Below are 15458 nucleotides of genomic sequence, written 5' to 3' on the forward strand. Positions count from 1 at the left end.
AACAGTCCCACACAAAGACACTTAAAGCATAAAAAACATGAACAATGAATCAGAAAGAATACTAATTTATTATAATTGTGGGAAGCACAAGTAGGTGCTGAAATCACTGCACAGGAGATCCCTAAAAGAACAATTCTAGAACTGAAGGCTTTTGAAATAAAAAGCACTTCAAGTAACAATAAACCATTAAGGGCTATAAAAATGTTAAACTTGCTTACTGCACCGGAAACTCAGAAATCAACTCTGAATTTTAACGAGCGCATCAATTCTAATAGCCTGATACAATCCTGAATTAGATTAAGTGCAAAAAAAAGAGAGAGAATTTTTTTCTCGCAAAAAAAGCACTTAAGCAAGAGTTGTAGATAATGCAAAACTTTATCACACAAAACATCAACTGCCAGTCAGGCCTGAGGCCTAGTTTCTGGATTTAATGGGGTGTCGATTCAGACATAACATGGCTGATAATGCAAGTCCATAGATTTTCAGGGGGTTATATGTTCCTACAACTTTCAAAGAGTAGAAGTGGAATTGATTCTTTAACGACCATGTTTTATTTCATGCAGTGTCTGGCTCTAATGGTCAAAGAACTGACAAACGTAGGGAGTTTTTCGTCCGTCTTAATCTAGGAACTCTAAACAGGTTATCCTGGTTACTCCAATATTGGCAACTAGCCAGTAACAGATAATTGGGATATTTCTTAGCTTTAGGTTGCCTTTCAAGGTTAACTCAAACTTATAAAGTACTATTTGAAAGAATATGTGAAAAGTAACAAGCATTAATCCTAATTTGGGGTTCACAAATATTCATGTTCATTCATTATACAATAACTAACTTATTGATTTATAAACTTAAAATGGTAAAAAAAAAAAAAAGTATTTGTAGCAGTTATGTTCAGTTTGGTATCATTGTTACTGTCTTATGTTCCTGTTAAGCCTGTCTTAGTTCTTAGTGTTCTTTTTTCTAATTTTCCCGCCACCAGTTAATATTCGGTCTTTGGTGTTTTATGCCCCCAACGTCGCCTTCCAGGCAGCGAGGGGATGGGTAGGTTTAAGGTTGAGGGTAGGGTTAGCTGCCTCTAAGGAGCCATTGGGGGCATAAAACACCATCGAGCTTAATATTCTTGGTTACTCATTAACTAGATCACACCTGATAGTATTCTGTTCTGTATCTTATGTATATTAGCCCTTCAGTTCCTTCTGTTCCTTTGTCCGTTATTGTTTGCACAAGGCACAGTTTCGTTCAGTTTGTACCTTTGTGGATTTCCTGAGTTTGCTTATTTTAAAAAGTACGCTACCATTACATCCTTTGTGCCAATCTCTTCATCATTATCGGACTAGAACGTGACAGAATAACGGACCTCAAAAGAAAATGAAAGTCGCAGCTATCAATGTTGTGGCACAAAGCTGTAAAGGACCGAAGGAAGGAATTATCATTTTATTTTCCAGGATGGCAGAAGCTTAGAGGACTATTTGGAGGAATTTCTTAACATCTGCCACCAAGCAACGTGCGATGACCTGACCCTGATGGAAGGTTTTCCTTGTGGGCTGGACGACACCTCTTGGAGTTTGGAGGAATACATCAATTTCACTCTATGGGTGGACGGATACTCCCTTTACTGTCGGCAAGGCAGAGGAGAATATCGACAGCGTTTAGCCCCACCCAACATCCATCGTCACGTCACTGAATCCAGAGCCCAGCCAGCCATCAACCCCACGCACAGACTTTAGGCCAGAGCCCATTGCAGAACGGTAGCTCAAGCCTGCTGCAATGAACGAGCCAGAGCCTAAGTTGAGGACAGAGCCTACTATCGCCCAGAGCCCAAGCCCCACAGTGAGTCTGACCAGTGAGCCAGCACAACCGTGCATCACCGTGGGACTTTTAGTGGAGTTCAAGGGTATGGAAGAAAACCCTGCCCGCAATCCTGCGTTGAGCTAAAACTGAATCTCCTGTATCCAATGGTCCCGCCCAGAACTATGTTTCCAATGTCGTCTTCATCAAAAAACACTTTCATTTTCTTATAATATTACATTGCATATCACCTCATTTCTGAAAACAGTTCGTTCTAAGATTCAGGCTGTTTCTCAATATGCGTTCTTCAGCGATCTTGTGTCCTTGTGTTCTCGCTCTACGTCATCATCAATCGTTCGAAGTTCCAATACTCAAGAACTCAAGTACAGCAGAAGCATGAAAGTGCCCGGATGTGTTCTTGATATCGAGAATGCATTGAATGCAGACTTGAGATTATCGAACCGGTAAGCTTTAAACTTCTCGTTCTCACTTAAGAGATGCCCGCTGCAAATACATGACGGCTCGTGAAAGTAAACATTTGTCTGTTTGTTTTGCTTAATTTTAATAAAATGATAGCCTGAAGAAAGCCTGCAGTCATTTTTATTGGCATATAAAAAAAAATCTTAACATTGACAAAGCATAGGTTACAGACAGGCTTCTAATTTTCATAAATACACACGGTAAAATAAAAATATATAAAATTATATTAAAATAATGAAAGAAATGGTTGTGACATTTGTTTGTGATTATATGTTGTATTAATTGTCCGCTAATTAGCCGCTAGTTCTGTGTCCTCGCATCCTTCCGAGTTCGTTCTTTCAAGGTCGCCTGGCAAGTCCGTTCTCCACGAGAAAGCAAGTCCGTTCTTTGCATTCTTGGAATTGAGAAACAGCCTCAGGCTACGTTTACACGGAAACGATCTGAAGAGAAAACGCAAAAGTGATCACTTTTTATTCTGCGTTTAGACGAGCGTTATGGGGGGGAAATCTGCGTGCATACGGTGACGCAAAAGTGTGTGAAATTCAATGTAGTATGCACTCCAGGCGGCTAGGTGGCAATGTGAAGCACTGATCGGTGCCTTCACTGTCTAGCAGACTTTTGCGTTTTTACCGTTTAGACGGAAACGCGACGGTGGAACGTTTTTAAGATTTCCACTCTGGAGGGTGGTTTCACTTTTTTGCGTTTTTAAGCCCCAAAAGCGCCGTCGCCGTCTAAACGAAAGGCACATCTGATAAAATATTTTTACGTTTTCACCCGCGAGCGTTCTCGTGTAAACAGGGCCTCAGTCTCTCTGAACTCCTACTTTCCAAGAGCTTACTCTACTCTGATTGGTCAGATGGCCCAGTATGTTGTGATTGGTCTACTGTTTACAGTGCATGTTGGAAACAAAACTCCTATTACCATATCAGATTCTCAGCTCCGGAGATTTCCTCAGCGCTTGATACACAGTAATATGAACGATTGCGTCGGTTTTACCATATCAACTCCAGCATGAGTACTCATCCTTTTGAAGTGCACGCAAAGTTGATTGAAAACAGCGCCTTCTCGACATGTCGATAATATGAACCAAACTCTTCCAGACCTCAGCTACAATTAAAAGGTCAAAGTAGACATTGTTCGCCTATAGAGATCATAGACTAGCATAATGAAAATTTGTTACATTGTTATGTAAGTATGCAACAGTAAGTGAAACTGAATTGCTGACGACTCCTTTCAGTCGTTCCGAATCGATTCTTTGTTTTAGGAGACAATAACTTTATTTGTAATACACTTTGATCTATAAAACTTTGCTAGCAAACTAACAAAATGCTTTTATCTTAAAGTCCCCCTGTGGTGCAAATACAGCTTTTAATGTTGTTTGTATGTCTATGTAGTGTTTTTAAAGGAGTCATAACCTAGTCTTAATTTGGATACCTACTGCTGTATTACAGTCTTTCATGCCCTTCTAAAAAATAAAAGTGGAAAATAAAATAAAAACAGAGCTCCTAAAACCTTTATTTCTGAAGGCATTATTGTCTCGCGAGATCTGATGCGATGTTTTGGCTGTCGTGGACGTAGAGTCCATTCCCCGTGTTTACCTTGAAGCTAACGTTACATACAATAGCCGCATTAGTAGTTAGCTGCTGTTTGTTACACACAGTAGAGCAATAAAAACAGTCTTACCGTTTCAATTTCAGACAAGTCCCGGATGGTTGGAATGGCACTTTTTTTCAAACGGAGCTTCGTGGCCAACTTCGCCTGATATTGGCCCAAATTTGTGAATGATTCCGGCGTAAAATGTTTAGCGCAGACACCGAACAATAAGCCAGTTGAAAGTGTTGCTGGGACAGCGTCATTAAAAATGAATTTTATCCACTGGTCCCTGATATTTTGGTCCATTTTTGGTATAGAAAACACATTCGCATGTTGTTTCTGGCAGTCAACCACAGAGCAACTCACGTGTGCACTCGGTTTCTCCATCTTTCGCGACTGAACTGAATATGAGGGGGAGAGGGGAAGGGCGGGCTTCCTGCTGCGGTGTCCATATATGGTATATCCTGCCACGTCTTGACGTCAAGACGGGGCTGAAATCAAAATCTCGTTTTTTAGTGCGCGTGCACGTGGGCTATTTTACAAACCCTGAGGTAAACAAACGCTTCACTTTTAAATATCGGCTTCCCGGCCAGTGTATAATCATTATGCAATCATAACATACATTGATTCTCGTGGAAAAGTGAAATTTGCAGGTTATGACTCCTTTAATATGCTCTGAGACAAACCATATGCAAATTTATAAGTCAACACCATTGCTGAGTATTTTCTCCTTAAAACTGCAGTCTCAAAAACGCGGTTTGAAAGGTCAACATGTCGGAGAGCTTTAGCATATCATTAACAGAGAACTAGCAAGGGAGTGTCAAAAGATGGCAGGTTATCCCGGTATATGTTTTTGTTGATATGAAAATAGGTAAGATTTAACAATATAGCAGGTTTATGATGTATATTACGATTGTATGATGCCTTTCTCCACTGACGTTCTGAGTTGTTCAAAGCGTTTCTGATGATTGTTAGAAGGCAGACTGAGATGGCGAACGGGAACATAGTTTGTGTAGCATTAGCAACACATTATTAGCTGTTTGATAACATAGTCAAGCAAAAAACTAATCATATTAGTAACCATTATGTGCCTGACGTTGTCAACAGCGATACCATTGTGCAGCACTTACCTCAGTAAGTTGGCAGAGAGAATCTCTGAGCTGGTGTGAGTGAGTGGCGGGGTTAGTTTGCATATTCATAGAACCGCGTATACTAAATGAAGCAAGGGTGTAGAGTTGCATTCAAGCTATTTTAAGGCATGAAGATTTTTTTTTTCATTTTGGTGATCAAAGATGAGTTTTAAGGGATACAATTATTGACTACAAGAGGACTTTAAGTGAAACTTCTACTTTCATATTCTGGTTAATTTAGCTTTTTTTGTGATGTAATTAACAGGGTTGCTGCACACTTTTTACAGTCAAATTTAAGGCTTTTTAAGACCTTTTTAAGAAATCAAACCTAAAGAAATCAAAATTAATACCTTACATTAGGGGTGCACAATATTGACAAAAATATATCTCGATATTTTCATTGATAATATAAGTTTTGTTGATAATAATTAAATGATATTTTACTGATTGTGTTTTTGTACTGGTACCATGGCTGGTTTAGGCCTGTTGTTGACAGCAGACTCACAAAGATATTAATATTTTTCATATTCTATGCAGTGGTCAGTTCACAGTAGTGACAGAAATGAACAATATTTGCAACCTTAAATTGATTTCCAGGGGCATTTTCACCTATATATGGACATTTTTTCTCAACTTATTTAGAGGTATGCATCACCTTTTATGTCAAGTTTATGTCAAACTCATTTGGGGACATACGTTACCTATAACTGTACTGACACATCATCACGCAGAGAAAGCACGAGAGACAAATGCGATGTCAGCTCGCAGTGCCTCGTACATAGTTAAAACAATGACTACAATATCATCATTGACAATACATATCGCACACTCCTAAGCACATAAAGAATGAACTTACAATTTAACTGACATTTACCAACTTTCTTCTCCTCCTTTCGTGTGCAGGAGACAGACGTAGGCTAATATGCTGCCTTGAATGACGCTAATTGTCATGTGAACAAACAAATCCACAAAGATAGAATAATAAAAAATAATACATACGCTAATTAGATTAGATTAGAAAGCATTTAGATACGTCTAAGTCAAAGTGTCATCTAAAATTTAAGACCTTTCATAAGTAAAAATAAGACTTTTTAAGACTTTTTCTGGCATTCAATTTTAAAAATCTAATTTAAGACTTTTTAAGGATCCGCGGGAACCCTGAATTAAGTTGTAAAAAGCCAAACAATTATTATATTGACTACATTAAGTTGCTAACATTTGGGCTTATGTCTAAAAACATATATAATGATTAAGTATGTGTGGTCTTTATAATAATTATTTATTTAAAAAAAGGTTTAAATTTTTATGAATGTTTTTGTCTGCGGGAAAATACATATTTTTGGTTAATATGAAAGCTTTGCAAACAGACTTTTACAATATGGACTTCGACAGTATTGCCACAACAAAGTAACTGTGTTAATTCTAACGCCTGATCTGTGATCAGCAATTCTGATATGTAATATTTCATGTACACCCTAGTGAAAAATGAATATACCAAAATGTATTTGAAATACATTTATTTTATGCTAAATATAATACAAATACATTTACATATTTATGTACTTAATATAAATACTCTACAATTGTAATTTTATACATGTAATTCTAGCTATTTCATATGCAAATGTGTTAGCCAATCACAGCAGTGTGCGTTTACACTGAAGTCTCACATCAGAGACGCCACTTCAAACACAGCGTTCAAATCAAAGAGCTAAATCAGGGTAAGAAAAACGCCTTTTAATTATAAATTATGACAATTTTGGATGTAAAAATCATACTAACAATATAAGATTACCCCTGGAAACATTATAAAACAATGCAGTTCATGACCCCCTTAAATACAAATTTACGGTCTGAACCAAACCTTTTTTTTTAAGTTGGTCTAAGTATTTTTTTTTCATTGTATCCAGGAAATAACCTAGATGAACAAATATTGTAAAAGCACTGTTTGTTTTTAGTTCATGATACTAATGCATTAACTATTCCTACTCCTACCACTAATCGAACCTAACTGTAAAGTGTTACCTGAATGTCTTATTAGTAATGTTGTAAGAAGGGTGGTATAAATAGGTATAATAAAAGAGAAAAGTCATTTTTGATCAGTATAGTTAAGGTAACAACAACATCTAGTCACATAATCATGTATGAAGCAATAGATGATAGCAAAGGATGCACTTCTTTTTACTTCTTGATCTCACTGGCTTGGAGGTATGCAATTTCCAGGAGCCAGAGTGTACAGGTATTTATCGGACTGCCAGGAAACTCATATCTACAAATTCTTAAGCTGTTACAATGAGCACTTACACAGCTAATCACTGCGAGGTTAATGCAACTGAATCTATGAAAGAATTCAATGAATGTGTTTAAAACAATTATTAACAAGTAAACGAGACATTTATGACATTTATGTTATTTATTTATAACATACGTTTATATTTTTATTAGGGCTGTCAATCGATTAAAATTTTTAATCGCGATTAATCGCATGATTGTCATGAGTTAACTCGCGATTAATCGCACATTTTTTTATTTGTTTTAAATGTACCTTAAATTAATACTTTTCAAGTTGGAAATACTCTAATCAACTAGGCATGGATAAATATGGATGCTTTACACAAATGTATGTTTATTATTGAAACCATAGTCAACATAGAGCATGAAGACGAGACATGTTTCAAAGGTCATGTTTTTCAAAGAACTTGTTCATGTCTATTAGAAAGAACAAAGAAATGCCAGGTTCCCATTACTTCTCTTTCTTTGCACTGAGCAATTTACTAACACAAACATGTTTAGATTTTTGCATGACAGGGCAGCTCTTCTGAAAATGCTACAAGTACATTTATTATTTATTATTACATTATAGTTTGTCTCTCTTTGTGCCCATTTTGATGAAGTTAAATTCTCAATAAAACTGTTTTCACTGGTATATTTTACTGTTTCTGTTGTCAAACAACGGAATGAATATGAAATAGTGAATGAAACGCGACCCATTAAGACATAACCAGATCTCCCTTCCAAGATGTTAATCTGCACAAAAATCCTGATAATCGAGCCGTCGTCTGGTGAAATCAAATACACATAAAATAAAGACAATATCTGTGCTCTGATTTCGGCTATACTTGCATGTAAAATAAGAGAAGCAACATAATATATGTGTTTAACTGAATTAAAGCGCTGCTCCTCTCTCCAGTGCGAGACGCAGAGAGAGAGAGAGAGAGAGAGAAAGAGAGAGAGAGAGAGAGAGAGAGAGAGAGAGAGAGAGAGAGAGAGAGAGAGAGAGAGGCGCGCGCGCGTGCTCAGTACCGGCGGTACCAGTAGATTCTCAGAAACTAAATAAGGTTTGGGCGCTTTGTTGAAGGGAAAAAATCGCTAAATGGGTCTGCAATGTCGCTAAGTTGGCAACACTGTGTATCTCCATTTCTCCAACTAGGTTTTGGGCCACAGGTCAAACAGAAAATACGCGCTGCGTTAATCGAGCGTTAAAAAAATTAGTGCCGTTAATATGATTTTGCGTTAACTCGTTATTAACGCGCTAACTTTGACAGCCCTAATTTTTATGTATCATATTTCTTCTAGGAATGCGCCAATCTGACACTCAGTATCTTATTGGTCCAATCAGGTATCAATCAAACAGGACCGCTCCAAATTTGATACTGGTATACCAATTTATACCAGACAACACTGATGGAACCACTGAAAGTTAAAGGTTTAAAAATATGTCCTATTTTAATAAGGGGTACTTCTTAAGAGTTTGGTTGTAACTAGCTCAATTATAAAGCCAGATTCCAAAAAGGAGTTTTCGCAGCGATGCCATATAAGAACTATTTTGGGTTCAACCCAACAGTAAACAGTAGGGGTGTAACGGTACATGTTTTCTTCCCAAACCGTCACAGTACAGATGTCACAGTTTGGTGCATACAGTCAGACAACGAAAGCAGTCAGTCACAGGCGATCCACACTCCAATCCAGAAGGGGGCACGTGTGGTAATGCAACACTGTTTGCTAACCGCCACAACAAGAAGAGACATGCACCAACCCGAAACAAGAGTTCAGATGGCACACAAGAGCTTGCTAGTAGCCTATACGCTGTTTTGATTCTTTTTTAAAAATATAAACACGCTCCTCAAGAAAAAGGAAACCGGGATGGCAGAAAGGGGGATCCTGTCTGTTTTCTTTATTTTACAAAAGCACAGTGTTTCGTTTTTATTGTGAGTGTTGAGTGTACACAAATAAAAATAGACTGTACCAACTATCTCAGGGGGGACTAAATGCCGCTAGGTGGAACAAACTGTAATTTGCACTACTGTCTGTTCAAAATAATTGAAAAGAAATCTAACATTGGGGATTTGTTGCTTTTTCCTGTTGTACCGAACTCATATTGAACCATGACCCCAAAACCGAGGAACGTACCGAACCATGACTTCCGTGTACCGTTACACCCCTAATAATAACTTCTTAAAGGGGTGATAGAATGTAAAACCAAGTTTACCTTGGCATAGTTGAATAACAGCAGCTCAGTGGATAAAATGGCCATACACAGAATCTCAAAATCCTATGTCACCTCCTTATGAAAATCTCAAAACTTTAAACTGCAGCTGTAAAACGGTCGGATCTCAAATCAGCTCAGATGTGACGTAACACTTGGGGGATTTCCTTATTTGGATCTGGTCTGTACCTTTGTTACGCCCCTAAATTTGCATACACACAGCCCACTTTCTGGGCCCAGGAATTTCAATGGTGGTCGTGCAGTCAGACACAGTTTAGCCACAATGGCTCGAGAATGACGAGTTCTCGTGGTGGTTAAAGCTGGTGCCTGGAGATGCCGTTTGTCGAAGACATTTTAAACTGGGTACAATGGGAATCAATGTATTTGAAAAATAATTTTCTCCTTCAAAAGAACTGTATTTCTCTAGCTCTTTGGCTGCTGTCAATTTTGATTTCTTGGGGGCTGTTTACACCTGGCCACTTCATGCGTTTTCTGTGATCGTATAGCTATCCGATCGTGAAAAGACCAGGTGTGCCCTCCGAAACGCATTCGAGACGGATTTGAATCCGATCGCTCAAACCACTTCAGGAGGAGGTCTGGGCCGCATTCCAGATGAAACTAGCCAATGTAAATGCATCTGGTTGTTGAAACCACATGTAAATTGTACTCCTCCCAAAAATGCTAAAAAAATAAACGTGTGAGAGCGTGTTCTAATAATAATAATACATTTTATTTATAGGCGCCTTACATGACACTCAAGGACACCTTACAAACACAATAAAACAATCAACAGTAATCAAATACTCATTATTAAAACCTTGGATACCAGTATTAAAATATAAAAATAATCACATAAAAGCCTGCCGGAAAAGATGGGTCTTAAGGCGAGATTTAAAAACATGAAGACTTCCACTGTTTCGCACATCCTGTGGCAGCAGGTTCCATAAATAAGGAGCTGCATGACTAAAAGCTCGGGCTATATGACATGTTATAGCCAGATATGACAACGCTACTGCAACACGCATCACCGCAGATGAGCAGCTGAGCATATATTCATCAAGCCAACGTGCAAACTATCGCAAAATTAAAGTGAAAGTAAGTCGCAGACGCTTAACACACAATTATCATCATTAAAAGTAAAGAAACGAAATGATCTTACCAGGGCTGTTGCCGCTCTCTCTAATTGCGGTCTTTTAGCTGATGATCAATAAAATGCAGCTCATTTCTGTTGCTTTCGGTGACGTGAACTGCATTAAATCTGCACATAGCGCGGGAATTGAAAATCGGATTTAAATCCGTTTTGCAAAAACACATTTATGTGACCAGATGTAAATGGAATCGTTTTGATAAATCAGATAGCTATCCGATCTGAGAAAACGCATGAAGTGGCCAGGTGTAAACAGCCCCTTGGATATTGTCTGCTCTGCTGATATGAAAAGCTCACTGTATATTGTAATGCAATGATATTCAGTGATATGTGATGATTTATATACAGTATGTGTGTACGTGTGTATTTCCATTGCAGGTTTGGTCTTAAATTTCATATACGGTGGTATTAAAAAGGTCTTAAAAAGACTTAAATTTAACGGTTTGGTTTAATTGAAATATTTATTCGACAGTAGTTTAGATACACAGTGAGTGCTGCCAATCTTCATTGGGTATGTTGCCTCGTTGTAAACCAACCAATCAGCGTGCAGCTCATCTAAATATAGTGTCTCCAAAGTGTGTTTTTGGATGTGAGGGAAAGCTTACCAAAGAACCCAGCGTTAGGAACAGTGGATGCAGAAACGAGTTGTGTAGACTGTTTGTTCCCTGCATTTCGACGATGAATGTTTTATAAACAAAGCCCAGATCGACGGATTCTCTCTATGGCTCTGGCTTCGCCCACACGGCCCGCTTCCAGACGCTCGGTTTTTTCCGGAAAGACTCGGTACAGCCTATCTTTCTTTAATAAATATAATAAAACTAAAGACTTTTTGGAGATATGAAGGATGCAATACTACTCTATACTGTAGGTACTCAAGATTAACAGGAGATTGAGTGAAAATGAGCATTTCACCCCCCCTTTAAATTTAACGGTTTGGTTTAATTGAAATATTTATTCGACAGTAGTTTAGATACACAGTGAGTGCTGCCAATCTTCATTGGGTATGTTGCCTCGTTGTAAACCAACCAATCAGCGTGCAGCTCATCTAAATATTCATGAGCATACTATAAAAGGGAGAAAACCGCTCATTTCATTCTGGGGCTATTTCTCAGGGTTGCATTATAGTGTATAAAAGAGCCATGGGGGCATTTTCAGCCCAACCAATGTTACCCTATTTGGATACCTTAAGGAACAGTGTGAAATACCCTATAAAATCATTCTATCACCCTTTTAAAAGAACCATTTTCCTCATTGTGAAGAACATTTTAATAATAAAAGAAACTTTTTACACCTTAAAGAGCCTTTTGTGCAATAGAAAGGTTCCATGGATGTTAAACGTTCTTCAAAGAACCACCGATGCCAATAAAGAACATTTTTAAGCATGCAGATGATTTTGACGAGTGAACAGTTGAGTTATATCATAAAGCTTTGGGCTTTGAACACTGACCTGGCACACAATCCTGCTGAGAGTTTAGAAACAGTGGGTAGGCTATGTCCTGGTCAAATGTGACCTTGTGTGAAATGTCAAATATCAATGAAAATGGCACTATGCCAAAACAGTTTACCTCCACCAACCTCTAAACCCTTCCTAGAGAACTGCGCAAGTGAATTACAGATGAAACAAATGGGTTACATTTATGCAGTGGTTTCTGAAGGGTTGCAGTTTTGTTCCTGCTTGGATCACGGAGAGGCGGGATAAAAATGCAACTGACCATTTGGCTAATTGTCCATTTAGCATAGCAAATAGGCTGTGCTGTGCAAGTGCTCAAGAGGGCAGGTCCAAATCCAGCCCGTGTCCCAATCACATTCTCTCCCTCCACTTACCTGTCCAGTTGCACTGTTTTCAATTGAAGTAATACAACACCAGGTTTTTTTTTGTTTTTGTTTTTTCAACTGTAAAATGCTAGTAAAAACCTGCTAATTGGTTAACAGCAAGTTTCCTTTCTATATGTAATTGAAACAAAAACTGTATTGAAATTGAAAACTGTAATAGAACAAGCCTTTCACGTTTCATGCAATTCTTCAGTAAAATACTGTTAAATGTACCGTTTTTGTACGTAAAAAGAACAAATAATCGTATATTTTACAGTGAAAAACTGACATTCAGAGTTTGCTGGTTTTTCATTTTAATAATTGTTTCTTCTTAGTTTTGTGTTATCAGTTATGTACATTAGAGCTGTATGTTACAACTTATGTTGTTAAATGTATGTTTATTGCATTATTTTAGTGTCATGTGATTATGGTGTTTTGTTTTGCACCGTATGCATTGCAAACTGACAGTATAACTGACTGCGTTGAGCCACTGTGATGTTAAATGGCCAATTACATCTAGAACATAGAATAAAAAACAAACCAATAAAAAAAATGAGCAATTGTACAGTACAATGTCCTCCAGTAGCTAATCCATCTGAAACACACGGCTTACCTTGTGCCTTTATCACCCATCGCGAGGATCTGCGTGCGACACGTTCAGCAGAAACTCTTCTGCTAGTGGGGGGAAAGATGAGAGGGGATGACGAGAAAAGAAAAGAGCCGATGGAAAACAGGAGGATGGAGAGAAAGACTGAAAGAAAGATAATTTACTACGCTGCGTTATAGAACCGCTGTCACTTAAGGAGCTCTCCTTGCGGTTTGAGAGCTTTCCAGATGAATCCAATTACAGGAGCATCTTCCACTGACGCTTGCCAACAGACAAACCCCGCGTTTCCAAATAAAACAAGCGAAAGCCGGCGATTCTTCGCTGCCTTCCTGTTTTGCTCTGGTTTAAGAGTCCTTCAGGTGGGAATTTATTAAAAATAAATGCTGTTGTGTAAGTCCTAAAGCTATAGAAGCGTCCGTTTGATATCCACGCTGCCTCCGTCTACCAGAGCCCTCACCCTCCCTTCCGCTGTGCTTCTCTCTCTCCTTCTCTCACTAACATGCACTCGCTGCTATCTCTCCTCCTCTCTGGGTGTGTGAGGGTATGTGTGTGAGCGGGTGCTGAGGTGAGGTTAGTGGGTGATGATACTCTCCAACGCTGAGCAGATATTCTCAGCTCGCCATCACTGTGTGAAACGAGCGCGCGCTGTCTGTCGCCGAGGCGACGGATGAAGCATTATTTAAATCTTGACATTGACCATCATTTAAAGTGGTGTCGCATTTCTGTTCTGAACTCCCTAAACAATAAATCAATATTGAACAGGATAAATCATATCAATCAGCCATTGAGTGGGTTTAAGATGGTTTTATTAATTGAAAAATCATCCTTGATGTTCTTAGAGTGTTTATCACGTTTTATATATAGCCTATATATATATATATATATATATATATATATATAAAGAGTTGTTACTGGTTTACAGTATCAGTTCAGTAAAATAGCCTAAATTCGTTTCATACAGGAGCTGAAATTAAGATTTCAAAAAAAAAAAAAAAAAATCATCAACCAAGATGCAGGGTATGGAAGTTTGTTTCCGCCACTTAATAAAAAAAATAAAAAAAGAAGTTGCTGCTTTTTATCTTACAATTTGGACTGTTTTTCTCTCAAAGTTGCATAAACTCCCAATTGCGAGAAAAAAGTCAGAACTGAGAGAAAAAAGTAAGAATTATGAGAAAAAAGTTAGAATCGCGTAATATAAAATCGCAATTGCAAATTATAAAGTCAGAATTGCAAGACATTTTTCTCGCAATTCACCCTTTCGCTGGGAGTTTGATTGACAGGCAATCTGACCAATCATAATCCCGCCATCTGCCTTTTTATACATCAGGAGAGTTAATTTTAACGTCGGTGGACTTGTAGCCTACTTGAAAAACAGTTTGTACTGATGTCTTTCCGCGGTTGAAACAACATTCCTTCTGATGTTCATTAATTTTTATTTGATATAAATGAACTAGATCGGTTCACAAGCAGCTTTGCTACGGCGATCTGTCATGACACATTAAAGTCACACAACGGTATTTATTGTTTAAAGGGGGGGTACAATGGTGTTTCATGTATTCAGAGTTGTTTACAGTGTTAAAGAGATGGATTCTCATGCTTAACATGGCCAAAGTTTTTAAAAAATATTTTGGACGAATAACGGAGAATTTCTGTGCCGAAAATCTTACTTCCGGGTTGGTACAAGTTTCGGCTGGGTTTTTTTCGACCGTGGATCTAATGACGTAGACCAGAGTGGAACTCCTTATATGAGCATTTCTCCCGGAAAAGCTCGCCTGCGCACACGTCGACCAGAGGAGAGCGAGACCGCGCACATCAACGCGCTTCAACAGGAAATCATCGGCAGCGCTGCATAGTGTTCCCAAAGAACCCAGCGTTAGGAACAGTGGATGCAGATTGTTTTTCCGGGGCAAAAACGAGTTGTGTAGACTGTTTGTTCCCTGCATTTCGACGATGAATGTTTTATAAACAAAGCCCAGATCGACGGATTCTCTCTATGGCTCTGGCTTCGCCCACACGGCCCGCCTCCAGACGCTCGGATTTTTCCGGAAAGACTCGGTACAGCCTATCTTTCTTTTATAAATATAATAAAACTAAAGACTTTTTGGAGATATGAAGGATGCAATACTACTATATAGGTACTCAAGATTAACAGGAGATTGAGTGAAAATGAGCATTTCACCCCCCCCTTTAAATTTCTTAAAGAAAAGACAAAATTTGAAAGCTGAGACTTTGTTTCATATCAAAAGTAACCTGCTCTATCCTCTCTGTTACGCGTTGTACGTGTCCGCGATGTATTTGTATATTGAGAACATGATGTGTGGTGTGAGAGCGCTATGGCTTGTCGGACATATCAGTAACTAAAGAGGGCGGGTCTTTGCAAACGGTCAATTGCGAGTTTATAGCCACTTTCACACA

General features: G+C 38.4%; 1 protein-coding gene across 2 annotated transcripts in view; it reads right to left on the reverse strand.

The window, feature by feature from the left end:
- The window catches only part of arrb1 (arrestin, beta 1), a 73224-nt gene extending 59738 nt beyond the window's left edge, over positions 1–13486 (reverse strand). The window contains exons 1-2 of one of the 2 annotated variants that reach the window (XM_079885902.1): positions 13208–13486; positions 13050–13108 (exon numbers count right to left, since the gene is read on the reverse strand). In XM_079885902.1, coding sequence (XP_079742028.1) covers positions 13050–13069 — 20 coding nt within the window. In that variant the 5' untranslated portion in view covers positions 13070–13108; positions 13208–13486. Of the gene's footprint in view, positions 1–13049; positions 13112–13207 lie in introns of both variants that reach the window. The other variant, XM_079885901.1, reaches the window with a different exon arrangement.
- Positions 13487–15458: the final 1972 nt, after the last annotated feature.

The sequence above is a fragment of the Squalius cephalus genome (genome assembly GCF_949319135.1).
Source record: "Squalius cephalus genome assembly, chromosome: 11".
Lineage (NCBI taxonomy): Eukaryota > Metazoa > Chordata > Actinopteri > Cypriniformes > Leuciscidae > Squalius > Squalius cephalus.